The following is a 22,891-nucleotide window of genomic DNA, read 5'->3' as shown; positions in this document are numbered from 1 at the left end:
AATCTAACTCCATCTACCACCAAACCTTTCCTTTTTTCCTTCTTTGATTTTTTCCGTTTAGTTAAAAAAAAAAACTGAAACAGAACAGAAACAAAACCTTTAGCCTGCGGCCACCGTCCAAGGCTGCCGGCTCTCGTTTTCCGTCACCGATCCGGACGCAACCACCACTAAACGGATCATAAATCGCCGGCCATCAAACCCCAAGCATCTTCCACTATCCGTTAGCCACAGATTGCCAGAAGACAAAGCCAAAACAGCCGCGATCGCCGCCACCTCCGTTCACCACTTTCCGGCGCGATTTGGCCAGAAGCACCACCATCAGTCCATTCCTCTCCATCAACTGAACCTTTCCTACCATTCCTCACTGCCGATCGACGCTCAAACCACCAGAAACCGAAGCCCTCCAAAACCGCCGGCTTTATCTACAATTTCCTACCAAAACACCACTTTTTCGGACAAACCACCACCACCATCATACTTACCAACCCAAAATCTTTCAAATCTACCCATCCTTACTCGATTTCCAACCACCGTCATCAGAAATCTAAAACTTCTATTTAATTACAGTTTCGACCTAAAATTTTTATTTACTTTCAGTTTAGGCCCACTACCTTTTTAAACCCGAATTTGAAAAAATGCCTCCAAGAAAAGCTCGTGATGCTCATACTGCAACTTACAATCAAGAAGATGTTTCTAAAGATGAAGTCCTGGCTAGTATGATAGCCAGAATTGATATGTTAGCTGCACAAATGGCACGAATGGCAGAGTTACTTGACGAACGCCATCATACTCCAGAACGTGAAGACAAATCAAGTGGAAGCTTTGCTAATCCATTCTCTGGGCGTCGACCTAGAACTGAGTCTACTGATGACAGAAGATGGGAATCTGGGTTGAGAATTGACATTCCCGAATTTCAAGGAAGTGGTCGACCTGAAGAATTATTGGATTGGATTAACGCCATTGAGGAAGTTTTTTAATACAAAGAAGTTCCTGAAAATAAACTAGTTTCGCTTACTGCAACTCGATTTCGTGGAAGAGCAGTAGCTTGGCGGCAACAAACTAAGCTCACAAGGATTAGGCAAGGCAAAAAGAAGATTGATTCTTGGGAAAAGTTCAAGAAGCACTTGCGTGGAGCATTCTTGCCTCATAATTACGCCAGACTGTTATATCAACAACTACAGAATTTAAGGCAAGGTAATCGATCAGTAGATGATTACACTACAGAATTCCATTGGTTGGTGGCACGCAATGACTTGACAGAGACAAAAGAACAACAGGTTTCCCACTACATTGGAGGCCTACGATCTCAATTTCAAGACTAATTAAATTTACTTGACCCATACTCTATTTCAGAGGCACACCAACAAGCCTTGCAGTTGGAAAAGCAATTTAGTCGACGTACTAATGACTCAAGCTTTCGGGGTGCTCGAAGTGTTGTTCGTGATAATTCAAACCCGACTTCCCAATTTCGTAATTTCACTCCTCCAAATAAAACTAGTAAACCTAGTGAAATCGGTCAAAGCAGCAAAACTCAATCCTCGGGTTCGGGATTATGCTGTTTTAATTGCGGAGAAAATGGGCACCGAATGACAGAATGTAAAAAGGGAGGAAAATATGGTAAAGGCTTATTCGCAGGCACAAAGGAAAGCGAAGACTATCAGGAGGAAGAAACTGAAGAATTCACTGTAGAGCCAACTTTTAATAGTAGTGGTAGCGCTCAATCTGTTGAAGAACATGGTGATAGTGGACCAATGTTGATCGTGAACCGTGCATTATTCACTCCTAAAGGGCAAGACAAAGACAAGTGGCTACGACAAAATATCTTTTAGACTACTTGCACAATTGGGGGTAAAATAGGTCGTATGGTCATAGACTCTGGCAGTTGCGAGAATGTAATTTCAGAAGAAGCCATAACAAAGCTAAATTTAAAGATATAACCTCATCAAACTCCATACAAGCTCACATGGCTGAAGAAGGGAAATCAAGTGACAGTATCGAAACGTTGCTTAATTTCCTTATCCATTGGTTCAATTTATAAAGACAAAATTTGGTGTGATGTTGTGGCTATGGATGCTTGTCATCTATTACTGCGTAGACCTTGGCAATATGATCGAAACATAGTGCATAATGGGAAGAGAAACACCTACAGCTTTATGTTTAACAACACCAAGATCGTTCTCCTACCTAACAAGGAGTTTACTCTCCAGCAAGACTTGGGTAATTATTTGTTAGGCAAGAAGTAATTTATAGATGTTGTAGCATAGACAAAGAGAGTTTACATTTTATTGGGAAAAGAGAGTAACGGTGATTCGAAGATTCCTGAAGCTGTGACACCTATTCTGGAGGAATTTTAAGATTTGTTCCCCAATGAGCTACCACAGGGTTTACCACCTCTTCGGGATATACAACACCAAATTGATTTGGTATCTGGTTCTACATTACCAAATCGACCTCATTATCGTACGAGTCCTACAGAACATAAGGAATTAAGGCGCCAAGTGGAAGAGTTACTAGAAAAGGGATTTATCCGTGAAAGTCTTAGTCCATGTGCAGTCCCTGCTTTGTTGACTCCAACGAAATATGCTTCTTGGAGGATGTGCGTGGACAGTCGAGCTATCAATAAAATTACAGTTCGATATCGTTTTCCAATCCCTCGATTAGATGACTTGTTAGATCAACTCAGTGGAGCAACAATTTTTACCAAACTTGATTTGAAAAGTGGCTACCATCAAATTTGAATACGGCCTGGAGATGAATGGAAAACAACTTTTAAAATTCGCGAAGGGTTATACGAGTGGTTGGTAATGCAATTTGGCTTATCCAATGCTCCGAGTACTTTTATGCAAGTCATGAATCAAGTTCTTCGCCCTTTCATTGGAAAGTTTGTGGTTGTTTACTTCGATGATATACTTATATATAGCACCAGTCACGAGTTACATCTACAACATTTGAGAGAAGTGCTTTCAGCCTTAAGAATAGCAAGTTTATACACAGCAGTAAACAATTGTATTTTCTTGACAGAGAAAGTATTATTTTTGGGATATGTGGTGTCGAAGGATGGTATATCTGTTGACTAATCAAAAGCGGATGCTATTCGAGATTGGCCTTCGCCAACTACTTTATCTGCCACCAGAAGTTTCCATGGATTGGCCTCTTTTTACAGGCGATTCATTCTTCATTTCAGTACTATTATGGCATCAATCACGGATTGCATGAAAGGAGGACAATTCTCTTGGATAGAGGCAGCTACTAAGGCATTCAAGATTATCAAAGAAAAGATGATTACTGCCCCAGTACTTGCTCTACCAAATTTTTCGCTCACTTTTAAGGTACATTGTGATGCTTCTAAGGTTCACATTGGAGCTGTTCTTAGCCAACAGGGTAAGCCTATATCTTATTTTAGTGAGAAGTTAAATGGAGCAAAGGCACACTACAATATTTATGACGTGGAATTTTACGCAGTAGTCCAAGCGTTAAAACATTGGCAACATTATCTAATCCATAAAGACTTTGTTTTATACACTGACCATGCCGCGTTAAAATACCTCAATAGTTAAGACAAGCTCTCTCACAGACATGCCATGTGGACAACATTCCTTCAACAATTTACTTTTGTGGTGAAGCGTACCTCTAGTGAATCCAACCGGACAGCAGATGCACTTAGTCAACGAACTTCTTTATTGACAAAGATGCATAATCAAGTTCTCGGATTTGACACATTTCGAGAGTTATATGCTTCTGATCCTTACTTTGCTCCTATATTAGAAGACGTTGTTGCAGGGTTTCGCTCAGATTATCATTTACACGACAAATTCCTTTTCAAGAGTAATCAGTTGTGTATTCCTGACTCAAGTTTGAGATTGAAAATCATTGCAGAGTTACATAATGAAGGGCACATAGGTCGCGACAAAACTCTAGCTCTAATAGCCAACACTTATTTTTGGCCTACTATAGGCGTGAAGTCTATCACTATGTCGAGACTTGTCGCATTTGTCAAGTTTCCAAGGGTTCAGCAACTAATGCTGGTTTATATATGCCGCTGCCGATTCTAACACAACCTTGGGCTGACATTAGCATGGATTTTGTTTTGGGATTACCCTGCACTCAGAGGGGTATGGATTCAATATTTGTTGTTGTTGATCGATTCTCGAAAATGGCTCACTTCATTGCCTGCAAAAATACTACAGACGCTTTGACTGTTGCTCGTCTATTCTTCAAGGAAGTCTATAGATTGCATGGTTTACCGAGTTCTATAGTATCTGACCGGGATACACGATTTCTTAGCCATTTTGGGAAGACATTATGGAAGTTGACTAACACTCGCCTGAATTTCAGTAATGCCTACCACCCACAAACAGATGGTCAAATCGAAGTTGTCAATCGCTCTTTAGGCAACCATCTACGTAGTCTAGTCGGCGATAACTTGAAGATGTGGGATCAAAAGTTATATCAAGTCGAGTTTGCTTATAACCATGCAGTTAAGCGCAGTACTAGTTTAAGCCCTTTTCAGGTGAATTACAGATATAATCCACAAGCTCCCATCAACTTGGCTCCAATTCCAGATTTAGTTCGCAAAAGTAGTAAAGCGGAAGACTTTATTGAGCAACTTAAGAAAATTCTTGAAACTACGCAAGAGTCTTTGAAGCAGACAACCGAAGGTTATAAAATTGTGGCAGACAAAAAACGTCGAGCTTTGGAATTTCAAGTGGGAGATCTTGTTTGGGCTGTCCTAACTAAAGATAGATTCTTAGTTGGTGAGTACAACAAGCTTTCTGCCAGGAAAATCGGCCCTTTGGAGATTATAGAGAAGATAAATCCTAATGCCTACAGATTAAAGCTTCATAGTCATATCCGCACCGCAGATGTATTTAATGTCAAGCGTCTTATTCCTTATAGAGGTGATCATGATGAAGATGTGGTTGCTGACACTCCGAATTCGAGGGCGAATTCTCTCCACCCTGGGGGGAATTATGAAGAGTAAGAATCTATATTATACTAGGATTAGTTTCCTTATTAACTAAAGTTTAAAGACTTTTTAATTCCTTTCTAATTTAAAATTTTGTTTCCTTTTCAATTTAGGATTTTGTTTTACTTCATGAATTAGGATAATTACTACTACTATAAATAGCTCCCTCTTGTAGCCTTTGAAGGTAGAATTTTGAGTTTAATAATATTTCAATTTTCAAATCTCTTTGTGAGTATTTGAACAGTTAATTCTCAGTATTCTGCGGAATCAACGAATCTTAACCCCTAAAGTCGCGGTATTCTTTTGAATCAACGTGAATTTAGTTGTTCTTTTGTTCCGGTATTTTCTAGAATCAACGGAATATTTTGAACATTAAACTTCCGCTGCATCAGTAGACTTAAGTCAAGTGTCTTATCCATGAATTTAAAATTAGACACTTGGTTTAAGTCCACTCTCGCGACCTGAAAGAATCGATAAGTTTAATTTAAGAAAATACGTTAAATAAATATGGATAGATATAAAATTATATTATCATTCGAATCTTAAGTAATACAGATGACTAAGAAGAATGTGAATTCAAATTTTATGTTATAAGTAGAAGATTATAAATAGAATGCCTCTCTTAATACAAAGGACAAGATACTGTAACAGTAAAAATTGGATTTGTTTTTCATTAAGTAAAACCATTAAATTAATGGTATTAAAAGCATTTAATTTCTATCCATGGCTGAATTACCTAAAACTCTGTGTATCGCCTCTACATACACGATTAATTCTCTAGTTGATCAGATTTCTGCGTCAACTGTTAGTTTTGTGCATATATATCGGAACCTTATTTAAATAACTGATATTCGGTCATGCTCCATCAAGCCTGATAGGTTTTGATTCATATTTAATATCTTTCTTCTCTCTTGAGTTTTTCATTTAAATTTCTATCAATACGGTACCCGTTCTGGGAACTCTTTTTATCTTGGCGAGCAGGTATGGAAACTTTTCACCTGTTTCGCCAAATTTTCTTTGCCAAATATTTTTTCATCACCATAGTAGAATCATACATTTCAGTGATAAACTTTGTACGCCGCGGCTTGTTGGTTACCTTGCTGAGAAGATAACACATTATCACTTCTTCATCTGTTAGTAATTTTATCATCAGTTAATTGCTGATGAGTGGTGATTGTTGATTGCTCTTGCTCTCACAGATCAGTAACGAAATTGAGATTTCCCTTGCTCTCAATGTGAGTAAAAATTAATCAATAGCTAACGAGACAATAATTTTCAGTTTACAAGTCTACATAGACGATATATGCAGCCGGTATTTGAGCCGCTCATTATTAATGGTCCATGAAACTAAATCGAAATTTAAGCATGATCTTATTCGATTCAGATGATTAATATTTCAGATGAAAATGCTTTTGAAAGCATTGTTTTAAATGCATACAAGCTCAAGTGCTCGACCTTTTCAACTAAGACAGCAGAGACTCTATAATCTTGTTTCCTAATTCCTATAATACATTCCGCACAGATTTTTCAGTATTCAAGATATAAAGTCACCCTTTTATGCATCACAAAAGGCAAATTCAATCTCCAGTCTCTCTGTTTGCGGCTTAATGGTCTACCTTTCTCTTGAGGGTCCCTGTTCTCCTTCACATTTGCCAACTTCCACACACAAATCTCTGAGTCCATCTCTATGGAATCCAACAGGAAGACCCCAGTCTTTTCCCTGCTATCAGAGTCCTGGTCTTCATAGCAAACTGTAATGGGCATCTCTTTAAAACGACCTAAATCATCGGGTACTTTCAACATCCGTTCTGCACCAGGAGTTGATACCTGCAAATTAAAGCAAAGCCTTATTTGTTATATATATTTTGCCATCACAGCATATATGAACTGAGCAACAATAAAAAAGCACAGTTAGCAATTTGTTCCGTTACCTCAAGAGCCAAATCATCAGGTATTTCTCCAAGAGCTCCAACTTCATCTAATTTTTTCTTGTATTCTTGACTATAACTTTCAAGCTCCTCCATGCTAGGACATCCATATCTAATAAAAGGCATGTTGGTAATTTAACTTAAAGAAACATCAACAGATGAATACAAGTACTTTACCAACACCACGATCTACAATCTAAAACCAGCATAATTGACATCAAACCATTTAGGAACGTGGTCAAGCAAAAGAATAGATACCATTTTCATCTAGTTTGTTTGTGTAGAGGAAAATGGGTATATTTTGCATAAGAATGAAGCTTCTATTAGCTATCAAAGTTTGACAGTTTACAAGAGAGTATTTAACTAAGGATTTTGAATTAACATCGTTATTTAACAAGTGCCCAAATAGAAAAACTGGAACTAACAAATAAAATGGTTTCAACTTAAACAACTCCATAAGTTAGAACTTGTTGATTGAATGCCGCTTATTAACTAGTGGATTGAATTGTTTGAAATATTTGAACATGTGTAGAATATGTTGATATAAAATTTTGGAAATTAATTATTATGGTAGTCTATGCTTCATACCGCACCTATCAACCATTAGGGGCTCAACAGTAATTATTTGCGTACAATATTATGAATTTTGGTTCTCATCACTGAAAAAAGTTTAATACAAACAAAAGTGTAGAAAGCCTTACTTGTTTGACAATTTATCTAGTCTCACATAAACATATCCACGAGGAGTGGCCTTGAAAGCATAGAGTTTTATGTCATCACCAAACTGCAACAAGACCTCATGGGCAATAGATAGAGCTCGTTCGCCCCAGGGTACACCTTGAAACACCACGCCACCCCCATCCCCTCCATCACCAACCTGTAATAACGAACAAATAAATTAATCCACTATAAATTTATGGTAGAAAAAGAAATATGGGCAACCAAACTCTTCAACAAAAACACAGCAACACTGTACCTGAGGCTCGGCCTCATCCTCCTCTTCCCATCCATCATCTGTGGTTTCTCCCGCTTCAGTTTCTTCATCTGCAGCAGTAACAAGAGTTTCTCAGCGACTCCCAAACCACATTTAGAAATTATCAAAAACAAGTGAGATACAATGGAAATTTAAAACACAAATGGAAAAAGAGTGAATTGAGAGCGGAGGTGGTAAGAAAATTATAAAATTGACGTTGATTGGAACATCAAATAATATATAAGCAAATAAAGCCGTTGGAATAGAACTTTAATCAAACACATAATACACTTGAGTGATGGAAGAAAACATCGTATAGAACCTGCGTGGAATAGCTAAAACGAAGCTTACGCTGAAGTGGGTGTTCTTCGTAGTGGTCTTTATTTTGAGTGACACTGGAGCTTAAGAATCGATGAGATAAAGCTAAAGGAGAAGTTGGTTTAAGAGAAACATCAACAAAACGACAAGGGTTTTGAAAAAGGAGTGAGTTATGTTGTATATTGGGCAAAGCAAAAAAAGAGAGCCTTCTTGTCGACAAAGATGAAGAAGAGAAGAAGAGTGACCACCTGCCCACACTGCGTCGTAAATTTTGAAGAAACATAGTATTACTACTGCTAATGCCCGGCTACTGTCTCAGGCCCCTGGGTTTTGTGGGGGCTGGAAAATCGGTTTTCAACTAAATAAAAGGACGTAGTTTCGACTTTGTCGAATTGTGATTGCAAAAGTTAAACGAATGGAGATGCAGGGGATCGAACCCTGTACCTCTCGCATGCAAAGCGAGCGCTCTACCATTTGAGCTACATCCCCGACTTGGGCTTTGAGCTTATATAAACATTAATATACCTTAAGAAATGTATTTACTAGAACCGCTTCCCCAAGCAGCACTTTCATTATGAGACTGAAACCGCGCGAGCCCAAAAAGTACCCGTGAGGATTTTTTAGATTTAGTTAAGAGTTTTGATATTTACCCCGGATTAAATCACGGGTCAAACTCTAAAAATTAAATAAAACAAAATGACGTTGTTTTCTCTTCTTCATGAAACGCTGTCGTTTCACCCTAGCAAAAGTTCCTCTCTTCGTTTTCGTCTTCCTCTCTCTCTCTCTCAGTGTCTCCTAAAAAAGCAAAGCATAGCAACAAACAAAATCGGAGAGGAGAGAGAGACCTCTCGGAGCTTTAAAACAAAAAAATAAAAACAAGCTCTCTGTATCATCAATCGACTACAAAAGCATAGATTCTTAGTCGAGATTCGAACTGTTCAACCGCGGATTGGATAACGAGAAGGGGAATCCGCTTTTCACATTCTCCTTTCTTTTTCGGGTTCCTAGCCGGTTCTAGAGCTAAATCCTTCGCCCGCTGGCTAATAGTCTCATCTTCTCTCTTTCATGACTTTCTTGTTGCCCTTTGTTGAGGAAAATCCCTTTAGAGCTAGGAAATCAAAATCTCCAGTCGCATTCGATCTAGAGTCAAGCAGCCCTTCTTCCTTGTTCCCCTCCTCTTCGTTTTCGTCTTCCCCTCTTCATTTTCTCGTCTTCATTTTCGTCTGCAGTTTGTGCTGATTTGGTCTGCAATTTGTGCTTGAATTGGTCTGCAATTTGTGCTTGATTTGGTCTGAAAATTGTGCTGATTTGGTCTGAAATTTGAGCTGATTTGGTCTGCAAAAAATACAGCGTTCAGTCAACGGCGGGACAAGGTTTCTTGGAATGCTGTGTTGACTGGCTACGCTCGTCGTGTTCAGAGTGAAGAAGCTATGACATCTTTCTCAAAGATGTAATGGGAGACAAGACCTTGTAAATTTACATTTGAAACTCTTTTTGGCAGCATGTGCAAACATTTCTTCTCTTGAGCAAGGCAAACAAATTCATTGTTTCATGATAAGAAATTGTTACAAGATAAATGTTGTATGCAGAGGAGCTTTAGTTGAGGTGTACACTAAATGCCGTTGTCTTGAGTATGCAATACGGGTTTTCAAGGAGTCATTTTCATTGGATGTGATTATTTGCAACTCTATGATTTTGGGATTTTGTCATAATGAAAGGGGCAGAGAAGCACTTGAATTTTTTCTGCTTTAGTTTATTTTGTATTTACTAGCTCAAACGACTATGTTTCATGCAAGTAAAAAGAACAAAAAAAAAAACCAAAACGACACCGTTTTGAAATAATTCAGGGTTTTTGACCCGGAGAAAGTAGCATTTTCCTGTCGTTTAACTGATATTCCAACTGATTTTTTTGAGATGCTATGGCTGTCATTGAATAGAATGATTAGTCGACAATGAACAGCAGATTTGAGACTTCTAATAAGTAGTCAATATCAATTTACAAAACAAGTTAACAGTTGCAGAATTATACCAACGAACAGATTCTTACTCTAAATTACTAATTGTTGTTTCCTAATTAAGTAATCACCTCTCATTCTTTAGCATGAAGTTGTTTGGGATATGAGGTTGACAGATTATCTATTACATATCTCCCCCATTAATGTGGATGAAACAAATATCTCCCCATCACTGAGTGTGTAGAAATGTAGTGTCTAAATCTCAGATAGTCAAGATTTCTGACTGTATTATACATATCACCGTTCCTCCTCCCCCACCTCCACCCCCCCCCCCCCCAAACAACCCAAAAAAAAAAAGTCAGAGAGTATTTATTCATTAAGAATTGCTTAAATTTAAATCTCTAACAAGGATTCCCACCATCCTACCCTTCAAAAACTTTTTTAAGGGACAATAAATGAAACTGGAAGCAAAAACAACGGCCAGAGCGACACAGCCCACATCCACATGTAATGTACATGAAAAAATTGCGAGAACATGAGATTGGACATTTAACTGCCCCTTTGCAACTACCTTTGGCCATCCTCAAACCTACACAAAATGTACTGCTACGGAGAACAGGAAAACAATAATTGAACTATTGAAGGGAGAAACAAAAATTCAAAAGATTTAATACTTTTCTATTTTTCATTTCCACATAAAATTATCTACAAGCGGAGTATAGTTCGAAGGGTATCACATAGATTTTGAATGGTCTGTTCCTCTTGTGTTACTTGCAGCTCTTGAAGTGGCATTTCATCATAACACCTGCACGGTAATATATCAAAACAAGCTCTAGTTTAGAAAAATAAATAAATTGCAACACATGAATGACTCATACAGGCAGAACAGACAAATTAAGAATCACTATCTGGAGTCAATTGGGAATTTCAAATATCACAAATTGCATAAGCTATCTGATTTACTGGGCCTAAGGTCAATAAGAGAAAATTAACATGCCACAGGTTAACAGAACAAACGAGTATAATTGAGCGAATGATGAAATCATACATTCTATGATAAGCTAAAGCCTGAGCCAGATTCAATAGCGTGGAACTTGAAGTGAGCCTTTGGTAGACACTTGGAGGGAGGGGAATCTGTACCACATTAAACAGCCTATAAGACAAGCAAAAGTATAGGGTGCACACACATACAAAGAGAGAGCAAGAGGTCTAACCTCATTTTGGCCCCTTCGTCCTTTTTTGGATTGTCCATCACCAGTAAAAAGTTCCTGCAGTGCTTCCACTGCCACCGTTCCTTTGTTATCATGTTGCATGGCTCCCAGTACATTGTCCGACAAGAGAGCAATAGGGGAAATATCAGTTGCCCTCAGAATTGGAATTGGCACTGTATTACCAGCTGCATATATGGACCAAAGCTGCAGGAACCGAAAGCACTAAATATTAGGTATATTCATTGCAGTCCCATGACAAGCAATAAAGCATGCCTAAATGAAACGAGAGAGAATAAAGTGCATCACTCAATTTCACGAGGCAGGGTAAGCCAAACTAAACAAGCATCTGGTAACTAAGCAATTTTCTCAGCAAAGGAAAAACGTTAAACAGAAAAGCAAGACCTGGTCATTCTGAACTTCAGGAAATGAAATACTGAGTTTCTTGTGAATTAAACTACCATATGTTTACAGACTGTCTAAATATCAAAATAAACTTGATAGGGTAAAAATCTAACCATTTATTTTCGACTTCTATACGTTCTTACATACTTTCACAAAGTTCTAGAAGTTTCCAAATTCATTCCAACTTCAATGTAACACTGGAGCCAAGGGCTCAGGTCAGGTTAGTTATAATGCAATCTGGAAAAAATTTATCACCATTCCTCAATTATTTGGTGTAAATAGAGTTTAAAACAAAAATCACCTTGTCTTGCAAAGCAAAAGCTTTCTTGCTGACTGTTTCACTCTTCAATGCGCCACTGCCGGTATCCCTGCCACTACCAATCTGTCCTTGAGAAATTTTTGTCTTGAGATTTTCAGCAGAAGAAGGTTGTATTGTATGTGTAAGATGATGTGATTCACCAACCAATTTATTGTTTAAAGCAACACCTGCTGCACCGTCCACCCTAATAGGATAGGATACCCAAATGAATCAGGCACTTCAGTAGGCAAACAATAACTTTTTTAAAGAAGATACATAACAGGAATTAATTGATAGGTTACAAACCGAGGTTATGAAATCTATTGCCACAATTGTATATACCAAAAGATAATCTTAGCCAAATAAACAAAATTTGGCATTTTCCTGGAGCAAAGAGAAAAGACAAGAATCATACATGTGGTTCCAAGTTAAATATGAAGTATCTAGGGTAGGAAATACCTGACATCAGCCAATTTGCCGCCAGTGCCACTAATTTCAGTATGTCCAGGAAGAGTTGAAGATTCTTTAATATTGGAACATTGAGTCTTGGATATTGTTTTATCAGTCTCATGAACTACAACAGTCCCAAAGTCACCTGTTTAACAAAGATTTCAGCTAAATCAGAAAGAAGTGAACTAATTTGCTCTCTCTACCCAGTAACCAATACTTCACAGAGAAACAAGGTTAACTACACAATATATTTACATGGTTCCCATTTATCACCAGCAAACAGGCTCAAGTATGCAATCCAAACTTGGATTAAGATTGTCAGATGGTAAATAAACTTGAGAATTTTTCCCCATGAGTGAGAGTTAGTTTATATGAAGAACTAACTAAAAAGAAACAACAATTTTTTAGTTTGCTCATTATTCTTATCTTAGTTAAAAGTATGCACACAACAACCATACCGCATTTCAATATGAAGATAAAGCAACATAAGAATAATGCAATCAAATTGTAATGTGATTTAGGGTTTGAATACAGTTTCCTTCTAATAACTGAATTTTACTAGAAATATAAGATACACAGAGTAAGCAATACCTTCTTCCATATCCTCCAACGTATGTTGCTTTTTCAAAGTACTAGTTGCAAGCACTTCATTTGTCACTTGAACCTGAGGCTTTGATGGCACGGTATCTCCGTAATCCTCATTCAACTTCAGACCCATTGTTGCCTGTTTCAGAACCGGAAGCAATACAAGCACAATCAATGATATATCACATATATACTTAAAATATAACGTTTATGTATGCAAGCAGTATGTGCATGTTTGTGTGTGTGTGTGTGTGTGATGATGAGATACACAGATTTTATAACATGTCTGAGCACACAAAGTAAGGAAATAGAAGCATACATTGACTTCTGGTTCGTCTGAGAGAATATTTTGTGCTTGTTGAGCCATTGAGGCCCTAATTTGCCTTGCCTTTTCAATCTTTGGCAACATTGCAGTAGCTCCACATTTGCATCTTTCAATGAATTTGTGCTGAAGTTTGAAATGAAGAGAATAGCTTTGAAGTAGGAAAGTATAAGAATAGAACAAAAGAATGCATACCAATTATATAATATAAGTTAGAAAAACAGAGACAAAACACATGCACATGCAAGCAGACATTAGCGAACATGAATATACAGGTGTTTTGACATCACGAATCTCAACAGGTAGTTGTCTGATCCTTAAAAGGTATTAATAAGTACTATATTTATCAAAAGCTTATAACTATGTGAATATAAATCACATGGTTCACTAAATCATGGTGATCACAGAGGCAAAACTTTTTTTCTTTTTTCTCCTTGTAGTTATTAAGAGATCAAACTATTACATAGTCCCATCCCCCCCAAAAAAAAGGTCATCAAACACAGATAATTCTTGCAGGCATTCAAAGCATTTTTCACAATCTATAATGGAGATACAAAGTATATTACTTAGGAAGCACATAAAACTCTTATAAAAAACAATATGGAAAACTCTATAAAAAATGACAACTGGAGCATAAAAACAATATGGAAACTAAGACAAGTGGATTTTAAATCTTAATGCGAGAAGCTTTTTCTGGTAATTCATGTTTAACAACTACTTTAGGAATAATTGCACCAAGCTTTTTCAAAATTGAAATTCTTAGGACAACATTATACAGAAACCAATAATTACCATACCTTAAGCATTTCAGCTGCTGTGGGACGAGCACGCGGTTCCTTGGTAAGACATTTTGCAACAAAGTCATGAAAGACAAGAGACCTGAATGAGAATCATCAAATTTAAACATTGATTTACAATGCCAGTCATGAAACAAGCATAAGTAGGCACAATCTTTACTAGAAAGATGTGGGAATTTTTTATGATTATTCCTCTGATTTTGAGACACATCATCAGATTTATGAGTATAAGGAAACTGATACTTAAAAGGCTACCATACATGAGCCCACAGCCTCTGGTGGAGGAGTCAATACATCCAACTATGTCTTTTGTTCTACAATGCAGTGCCATAAGGATCATTGAGTTGAGTATAACCAAAAGCTGACTAAATGCAGCAAAAATTCACCCTTAACAACTCCAACTATGTCTTTTGCAATTTCTTAGTGTCATAATTGAAGCTGGATTAATGACTTGAGACCCCAACTTTGTACTTTACAACCAAAAGGTTATAGGGGATATGCATTACAAAAGCAGACCCAAAAGAAATTTATGAAGGAAAACAGGGCTTAACCAGAGATAGACAACTTAAGCAAAAAGAGACCCGATGATGATCATCAATATCTTTTTAGGAAAAATTGTAATATAATGTTGAATGACCATGAATTCCCACCAAATTTGCGGGATTTGGACTGTTTGCAAGCAACAAGTTGCATGACAGCTCAGGAAACCACAGCATGTGCATACATGCAAAAGGCAACAAAAGAATGAAACTGCAGATGCAGTTATGAAAAGAAAGGCTACTAAAGTCTTTTGATTATCTGCGATGAATCTGATGACTGCACCTGTAAAACGGGATATGGTTTGAGAATGAAACACTTGGGAAACAGAAAGGACTAAAAGAACTGGGGTCTGTAAAGAGAAGATGGCCGATGAATGTGACATATTATATGGCATAGAAAATAATGGCTGCAAATTCGGTTGCTGACTCATAAAGCCAGCAAAAGAATCTGTTCAGCATGGCAATCATATTCTGAATTTCTAAGCCACTTGCAAGACAATGTTTCTAGAGGACTTGTTTTAAGAGATTGTTCACAAAAAGAACTAAAATAACAAACCATTTCTCTTTATCCTCGAGCATTGGAGCTGGCTCAATGGATATCATGAATAAGACCTATAATAAAAAATTAATAAGTCACATTCTTAATAAGCAAAAATTGAATACAAAAAATGAAAAGGAATTACAAGACATGGAAATAAGAGAAAAAATGGAGTAAAAACTTCTTCATGTAAATCTATATAACAGCAGAAGAAATATATATGATATTGAAGCCTGCTCCCATTTTCCAAAAATAACCTGACCATGTTTCTTTATCATTTTCTAATTTATAAAAAAGAAATGATGTCTAAAACAATAATGAATCGCCCCCACAGAATCCCTCAATCTATTTAAGCATCATATCCATCCCTGTAGATTATCCCAAACGGCGTATTCCCACAATACTCCATTTTCTGTAAGTTATCATGTATCCCACCCCAAATTAAAATACTTCCCTTCCATTTGTATGAAGGGGATTCACACCCTTGATCCCTTGCTTCCCAAGCAAGAGGCCAAACCAACCAAACTGTTCCTTAAAACTATTTTGGCTGTCCATAGCAGTTCCATCAACCATAATACATCAAACTGAATGGTGATCTCTCACACCTAATTAAGATGAGCAAACTTTCAATTTTATGTTTTGGGACATCTATCCCCCACTCTTCATCTTCAAAACATCCTACAATTTACAGATCCAGATGTAGCTTCTGTATCAAGAAATAATGTAGTGACAGTTGAAGCCAACATCAATATAAATTAAGGCAATTAAAATATAGAAGTTCAAATGCTTCAGTATTCCAAAATATAAAGAGTTCAGATTAAAAAGAAATTAAATGCACTAACCCTCATCGGATGGACCGTTGACCTTGGAGGAAGGCCCTGAAAATAGGAAAAAGAAAATACGGAATAGCAGTGCTCAAAACATCATTACCAAACAGAAATAGAAGGAGCCAATTTATGATTCGATGAAGAGATTCTAAATAAGTTGATAAACGGAAAAGCTAAGATTGATGAACTCAACTCTACTGAGTTATATTTTCATTCCAGCCTTCCAGGCACCCCCAGGCAAGAATGTGGACAAATTCTAAGGTTTTATAATCATACAAGAATATCTCTGGCAGAAACTAAAATGACTTAAGATTACCTAAGGCAAGGGCACAAAAAAAGATATGACTGGAAAAAATTGCTCATTCAGAGGGGGAAAAAAATTTCACAGATAACTTTTTTTTTTTTGTGGGGGGCAGGAAGAACAGTGGAGCCATTTATCCCCTGGACAGACATACCTCAGCCATTTCAATTGCAGAGACACCAAGGGCCCAAACGTCCACCTGGGAGATGATTTGAAAGCGTACCAAGAAGTTAGCATGACCAATGACTTATCATAGCAAAATCAGCACCATATCAAAGCTTCCCAATAGCACAGGAACCAAGTATTAATCCAAGAACCTCATCATTAATAGCTAAAACAGGACAGTCATTGCTCTAAAACTTACAGATTCAACATTTGAATGTGATGGTTGGAAAGGGAGTGTGTGCGGGTTGTTTATTTCAAGAATAAGAACGAAAACAAACGAAGTACTCACAAAAGGGTTTCGGAAAAAAACAAATGGAAGAACAAGAGTCATGTGGATTTACAAATATCCATAAAGGACATTAGAACCCTAATCACATAATCAGATTGCTTGATTGACATTTTGTTCTTCATTATGTCATTAAAAAATTACTTACTGAAGTAACAAAATTTTCAGATATGTTTCTTAAGCTTTTCGTGTGATTTCCACCTAATCTTGTATAAAGATCAGTCCACTTGTGCTTCCAAGGGTTTTCGTTCAACTTCATACCCACAATCTTTGTGTTAGTAATTTATATTGTTTTTTATGCACATCTGGAGATTAGTCACCTTCAAATAAAACTTGAAATTAAGACAAGAAGATATCCGATGACCTCAATCAAATCCAAATACAAAAGCATTAAAGAGAAAAATAAAAAAGAAAGGAAAAAGAAATAGTGCTCAACAAGAACACCTAACCAAACTCGTTCCTCAATGGAAGTATCAACATTATGTTACCCATCAAAATTATATATGCGTCCAGCATCAGTGAAGAAAATCCTAAAATCCACTTTTCACTATTACTGAGGCCCAAAATCCCAAAACTACTAGTTACTCAAGCGGGTACAAGTAGAAAAAATATCTCCTTAATCTATTCAGATTCCTTCTTTTTCTTTTTTATGACAAATCTATTCAGATGTTAAAATAAATGCAGTAGTTAGCCAAGGATCAGGCAGCCCCATAACCAATCTATCTCATAATCCATGAAAGTACTTTAGCATACACATCTATACTTAAAACCTGTTTCCTCTGCTACTTAGGTACTTAATTCTACCAATGATGGAAAGGATGAGATGGTGAACCACAAAGCAAGAAGGAGATTTAAAGAAAATAAAGTTCATGCAGCCAAAAGATACAATACCTTGCCATCATATCGACTTTCCTGAATAACTTCTGGAGCCATCCAATGTGGAGTGCCAATAAACTGAAACAATGTAGAAGGTCATAAAACATACTATCAGAAGTCAAATCCATACAGAGTAACAAAAGAAGTCATCAATGCAGGAGCAATACTGGCAAATGCCAACAAAAAGACCAAGTTATGTAGAAATAGTGACAAAATGGAGTTTGTAAAAAGAAATAGGAAAAAATAAACATAAAAGCAGAGTAAATACCAAACTCGAAGGAAATATTTTAGCTAAAAAATTCAATTGGCTTTCACATAAGCAAATAGGAAGATCCATATGAACATTAAGGCAAAAGAAATCACTACTCTTTTTATTTTTCTCCAGCGCATTTGCAACAAAATCTCAAAATCTATGACATACTAGTACTACTCAGAAGTTAAAATTAGTTTATTAGGATATAAGAAATTAAAGCAAAATCCATATATCAAATACGTTACCGTTTGGGTACATAATCCAGAGAGTAAAATCAAAAGAAATGAGCAACTAGGAAAACATATTACTTATTCCAAGGTGAGCAGATTAAGTTAAAATGCTTTATCACTTCAATCAAATATTACTACTCATTTGTAATGCCAGCTTTCTAGAAACCTCGAGCACCCGTCTAACTATTTATGCAAAAGTTAGACGATAAAATACCGTGTTACGTTTTGACATGGTCCTTGTAAGCTGCGCTGCAACTCCAAAATCACCTGATAAATTGACACCAAAGTTCTGAATCAATGAACTGTTACAAGCAAATGGAGAACCAATATGCTAACTTTGCAATGGGAAACCACGAACTGAGAAAGGGAAATTAGAAAACCCGGGGGGGGGGGGGGGGGGGGGGGGGGGGAGGGGGGGAAGGGAGGGAAGATGGAGAGGCCAACAATTAGGATTGAAGTACAAACAAAAACTAACAATATCACAGGCTGGAAGTGAAATGCAAAACCTACAACATGCACCAACGCACTGTTTTTGATAAATTAATATTGTTTGATGATTCGTACTCACCCAACTTCACCTCTCCTTGATCAGTCAACAAGATATTACCACCCTTGATATCTCTATGGACTTTGAAAATTGAGTGCAAATAAGCAAGGCCCTGCATATAATAAGAGAAAGAAAGGCAGGCAGAAATATGTATGACACTACATTGCTTAATATTTAAATATTCATTTTCAAACTTATCAAAGTTATGGATACCTTTAAAGCTTCCCTGCAAATGTATGCTATTTGATATTCCTCCAAAGGCTCCTCAGTAACATTCATCAGGTCAGCCACACTTCCACCCCCGCAATACTCCATCACTATCTGCCAAATAACAAAATTATTTATACTGAACTCTAAACACCCGACAATGATGATTCGACGGGCTATGGAAACAAGGAGTATTTAGCAAATGCCGAACCACCCACCCAAAGATACTCTTCCCCTTGGTAACTACCAAGGTAGCGGACAACATTCGGATGACTACACTGCTGCAACATCTCAATTTCACCACGAATTTCTTCATATCCCTCCTCCTGAACACAAACAACATCAAAAACTCATTTCCTGCAATCCCTCCAACTTAAAACAATCATAGAAAATAGTTTCATACCAAACAAGGAAACATTTATACCCCTTCAGATAATGATATAACTTTGATGGCAACAAGCTCTGAAGTTTTAAGATCTCTAGCCTTGTAAACAGCCCCATAAGACCCCTTCCCTGCCTCCTCAAAAATTAGAACAATAACCAAACAAACAAGTATCAGCAGTGTCAAAATATACTGCAAAATCAGCTATCCACGAGCAAACAAACCCTTTCTTTTTTCTATTTTTTTTCAATTGGTAAGGAGAAAAAATGCCTTAATAAAGCACAAAGTTTGCTGAAAAGCCTTACACTAAGCACAAAGTACAAAGCATATTATATGCCTCATTGAAAAGCCTTACAAACTTGAAGTATTTTCCAATTCACCCCAAAAGAGCCAACTAAAAATGCCAGAGCTGTAATTGATTTGAAATTTTGACTAAGAGCCTATCTGTAACTGTTGTGCTTCTAATTCAGATTAATTTTGAAAGCACATAGCCTACCGAGTTTGCTGCTTAAATAGTAGAAGCACAATTTTAGAAATTATAAAACGATCAAAAGAGAAAATTCATGTTCATACAGAAAAACAGGATTAACTAACAGTACCTGTCAGAAGTCAGTACGTGGATTTCAAAAAAAAATAAAAAATAATAACAAAAGTGAAGAAAAAATTCAGTACTAAATTCGAGTTCAAGACGCACCGAGTTCGTTGAGCAATTCATACTTAGTAGTAGGATCTTCTCTGGTAACACTCTCCGGGATCGAGCTCGAGGACACCTTTGTCTGCTGCCTCACATCCTCTCCATGCAACGACGAGCTACTCCCAAACCTCCGCATGCTAGCCACCGCCCTCCCCATCGTCGAATCGTCGTATCCTCCGCTCCTCCTCTCTCCGTCCTTCGATCTAACAACAAACGTCCCGAACTCATCGTCACCGTCCGTTTTCTTAAACTCCGAATACGGTTTGTTCACTATCGTACGGCTGTTTTTAGCTTTAGTTTTAGTTCTGGTTTTGATGATCATAGTGCCAAAATCTCCGTCTTCCTCGTCATCGTCTTCGGGAGGAGCGGCGCCGAAATCTTTAGGCAGGCGTTTGAGGAGCGGGGGGAGGGAGTCGTCGTCCTCCATGACGGCGTCGTTCTGCGAATAGTTGGTTCTGGAATCTGAGTCGTATCTGGTCTCTTCATCGTCATCGTCATCATCGTCGTCGTCGTGAATTACGACTGTTGAGTAGATTTCCGATCTCGATGGCGGCTTCGGGGTCCGCCGAGATGTGGGCGTGTGATCCATTTTTCTGCCCACGAAGAAAGAGACCGCAAGTGAAATGTTATTTTCGCCCAAGCAAATTGCAGCCGTTATTGGACTCCAGTGTCCGTTAATCCGCAAACATTGTTTCGTGTTGGGCCTACTGCTGCAAATTCCATATATTTTGTCTTCTTAATACACTGCATTAAAATACTGAGGATGCTTATTTGGGCTTATTTGAACCCATTAAATTATTTTTTATATATATTATTAGAAAATTTTCAGTTTTTATTATTAAATGAGTAGTGATATTTGACCCATTTAATTTATCTCATCAACCCTTGCTTTTCAGTCCTGAATCCTGATCAAATAACTCAATTACTGATTGGTTATTAAGAAATAAATAAATAAAAAAAGTTAAATTTTACTCATACACTACCACTAAAAGACACATGACAGAAAATCTTTACAAACTCAGTAAAACTCATATCAGGAGAGGATCATATTCATACTTTTCAAAACCTCACTTATTTTTAAATTTGCCTTATGAAAAATAAGAATAAAAACTTTTTTTTTATCTTTTCAATTGATCATCTAATTGAATTTGCGCTCTCTCTCTTATCTCTCTCTCTCTCTCTCCCTCTCTCATCCTTCAAACATCACCACCTATTTTCATCGCTACTTCAAATAGAATTTTAAAACTCAATATTTTTAACAAAATTGCCCGCTTGTACATTATTTTATAAAGATTAATTTGTTCCTGTGTATGTTTTACTTTGCAGTGAGAATATCTAAATTCAATTAGATGATTATAGTCAATTTGATTGTCCACACGGCCAATAAGAGCTTCTCAACTTAGCACAATCTAAATGCAGGGCAACCAGAACAATGGCGTTGGCCCAGTTTGCATTTTGGATCTTAACTTGTCGACTTTGGATCATGGGTTATGGTTTTTGGAATTTATGGATTTTAGTTTTATAATAATTGTCAAATCTAATGTATGTAGATTTAATTATTTTGTAATCTTTATTTGATTATTTGATTTTCATTTCAATTAAAAATAATGTATTTTGTAATTATTTTCCTGCTGGCAGTGGTGAATTGGTGATGAAGACTGGTAGAAGGGATGGTAGTGATGTTTGAGAGAGAGAGAGAGAGAGAAAAGAAAATATAATAAAAATAATAATTTTTTTAATAAGGATATTTTGGAAAATAGCTGAGCTATATTTAAAAGTGAGGGATGGTGAGATAAAATGAGAGGGTTATATATCACCACTCCTATTAAATAGACGAATTTTATAACATATATTTAGTTAGGGTTGTTTAGATCCAATTCAATCTCAATCAATCCAATTTTTATAAAATTGGTATTTTTATTAAATTGGATTGTAAAATAAGTGGCGATATCTGGCCTCTTATTTTATTTGACCAGCCCCCACAAATCGAGTGATGATACAGCCACAAACTTTTGTACAAACTTATCTTGTACAAACTGATATGACATTAATTCATTGGTTGAATGAAAATATAAAATAATATAAATAAATCATGTGGACTAAGAGATATTTAATTCAACCAATGAATTAATGCCACATCAGTTTGTACAAAATAAATTTGTACAAGAGTTTGTAACTATATAATTTCTCCCCACAAACCACGTGTATACTAATGCATATGTTATCCTTGTGTAAAATTACCTAAAAGGATAAATAGCATTTACATACACCCACATGATAATTAACTTACTTTATAATTTAATTTAAAAACTTTTTAAACAGTTATATGTACAAAAATATTATATATAGTACTTTTTTAATTATTGATGAAAATAGTTTCCAACATCTAATAGAAGAAGATGAAGAAGTAAGTTTAATTTATTTCCATTTAATTTTTGTACTCAATTTTATGATAAGCATTTGAGCTTATACATTATTCAAAGACTAAAATTTAATCAAACAAGAAAATTTTAGAGAAATTTATGACTATTGCCCTATCATCTCGTGACAAATCCACTCATTCCAATCTCTACCCCAAGAATTTGATCACTATATAGCTCTAATTGGATTCAATTTAGCAAAATTCCAGCCATAAAATCCACGCCTGCACCACCAGCACAAATTACAAATTCTTTTTTTTTTCTTTTTGAAAGCTATGAATAATACGAAGAGAAAGGGAAATATTATTAGAGTTTAACTTCATTTTTAAATAGATTTAAAAAAAAATTATATAGTGGGTGGATGGAAAAATGAGAGATTAAAATTATTTTAAAATTTTCAAGGATTTTTTTTAAAGAAAAA

The 22,891-nt window shown here is 36.5% G+C and overlaps 2 protein-coding genes and 1 non-coding gene across 7 annotated transcripts; all 3 read right to left on the bottom strand.

Moving 5' to 3' along the window:
• Positions 1-6,314: 6,314 nt before the first annotated feature.
• LOC102629113 (uncharacterized) lies at positions 6,315-8,551 on the bottom strand. Its single transcript, XM_006484119.4, has 5 exons — positions 8,219-8,551; positions 7,871-7,938; positions 7,596-7,771; positions 6,898-7,006; positions 6,315-6,793 (listed from the first exon to the last, which is right to left on the bottom strand). Exons 1-5 carry the CDS (start codon positions 8,466-8,468, stop codon positions 6,494-6,496), a joined length of 903 nt encoding a protein of 300 aa, XP_006484182.1. The 5' UTR covers positions 8,469-8,551; the 3' UTR covers positions 6,315-6,493.
• Positions 8,552-8,601: 50 nt separating this feature from the next.
• TRNAA-UGC (transfer RNA alanine (anticodon UGC)) lies at positions 8,602-8,674 on the bottom strand. The gene has a single exon. It is a non-coding gene; the product is annotated as a tRNA-Ala (tRNA).
• Positions 8,675-10,651: 1,977 nt separating this feature from the next.
• Positions 10,652-20,733, bottom strand: LOC102629404 (serine/threonine-protein kinase 1). Of its 5 annotated transcripts, none has more exons than XM_025100859.2 (19): positions 20,051-20,729; positions 19,399-19,487; positions 19,193-19,300; positions 18,981-19,088; positions 18,789-18,879; positions 18,435-18,487; positions 17,753-17,815; positions 17,010-17,114; positions 16,565-16,609; positions 16,125-16,160; positions 15,301-15,356; positions 14,206-14,287; positions 13,406-13,534; positions 13,093-13,225; positions 12,511-12,646; positions 12,055-12,256; positions 11,355-11,573; positions 11,189-11,274; positions 10,652-10,945 (listed from the first exon to the last, which is right to left on the bottom strand). In XM_025100859.2, the coding sequence occupies exons 1-19, from the start codon at positions 20,637-20,639 to the stop codon at positions 10,846-10,848; spliced, it is 2,430 nt and encodes an 809-aa protein (XP_024956627.1). In that variant the 5' UTR covers positions 20,640-20,729; the 3' UTR covers positions 10,652-10,845. The 5 variants fall into 5 exon arrangements, with proteins under 5 accessions (XP_024956627.1, XP_024956628.1, XP_015387446.1 ...); XM_025100860.2 differs by having other exon boundaries at positions 11,355-11,555; positions 20,051-20,725; XM_015531960.3 differs by lacking the exon at positions 17,010-17,114 and having other exon boundaries at positions 20,051-20,727.
• Between the last annotated feature and the right edge of the window lie 2,158 nt (positions 20,734-22,891).

The sequence above is a fragment of the Citrus sinensis genome, chromosome 4, assembly GCF_022201045.2.
Source record: "Citrus sinensis cultivar Valencia sweet orange chromosome 4, DVS_A1.0, whole genome shotgun sequence".
Lineage (NCBI taxonomy): Eukaryota > Viridiplantae > Streptophyta > Magnoliopsida > Sapindales > Rutaceae > Citrus > Citrus sinensis.
The sequence above is the reverse complement of the archived record's forward strand: the minus strand, read 5'-3'. Positions and strand labels throughout refer to the sequence as shown.

Excerpts from the sequence above, each read along its gene's own strand:
- LOC102629404 (XM_025100859.2), bottom strand. The coding sequence starts at position 20,639 with ATGGATCACACGCCCACATCTCGGCGGACCCCGAAGCCGCCATCGAGA. Across the intron at positions 19,488-20,050 it reads TGAATTGCTCAACGAACTCG|GGAAGGGGTCTTATGGGGCT; the intron begins GTGCGTCTTGAA and ends TTGAGGAGGCAG. Across the intron at positions 10,946-11,188 it reads GCTTTAGCTTATCATAGAAT|GTGTTATGATGAAATGCCAC; the intron begins GTATGATTTCAT and ends ATTACCGTGCAG.
- LOC102629113 (XM_006484119.4), bottom strand. The coding sequence starts at position 8,468 with ATGTTTCTTCAAAATTTACGACGCAGTGTGGGCAGGTGGTCACTCTTC. Across the intron at positions 7,772-7,870 it reads AGGATGAGGCCGAGCCTCAG|GTTGGTGATGGAGGGGATGG; the intron begins GTACAGTGTTGC and ends TCGTTATTACAG. Across the intron at positions 6,794-6,897 it reads CTGATGATTTGGCTCTTGAG|GTATCAACTCCTGGTGCAGA; the intron begins GTAACGGAACAA and ends TTTAATTTGCAG.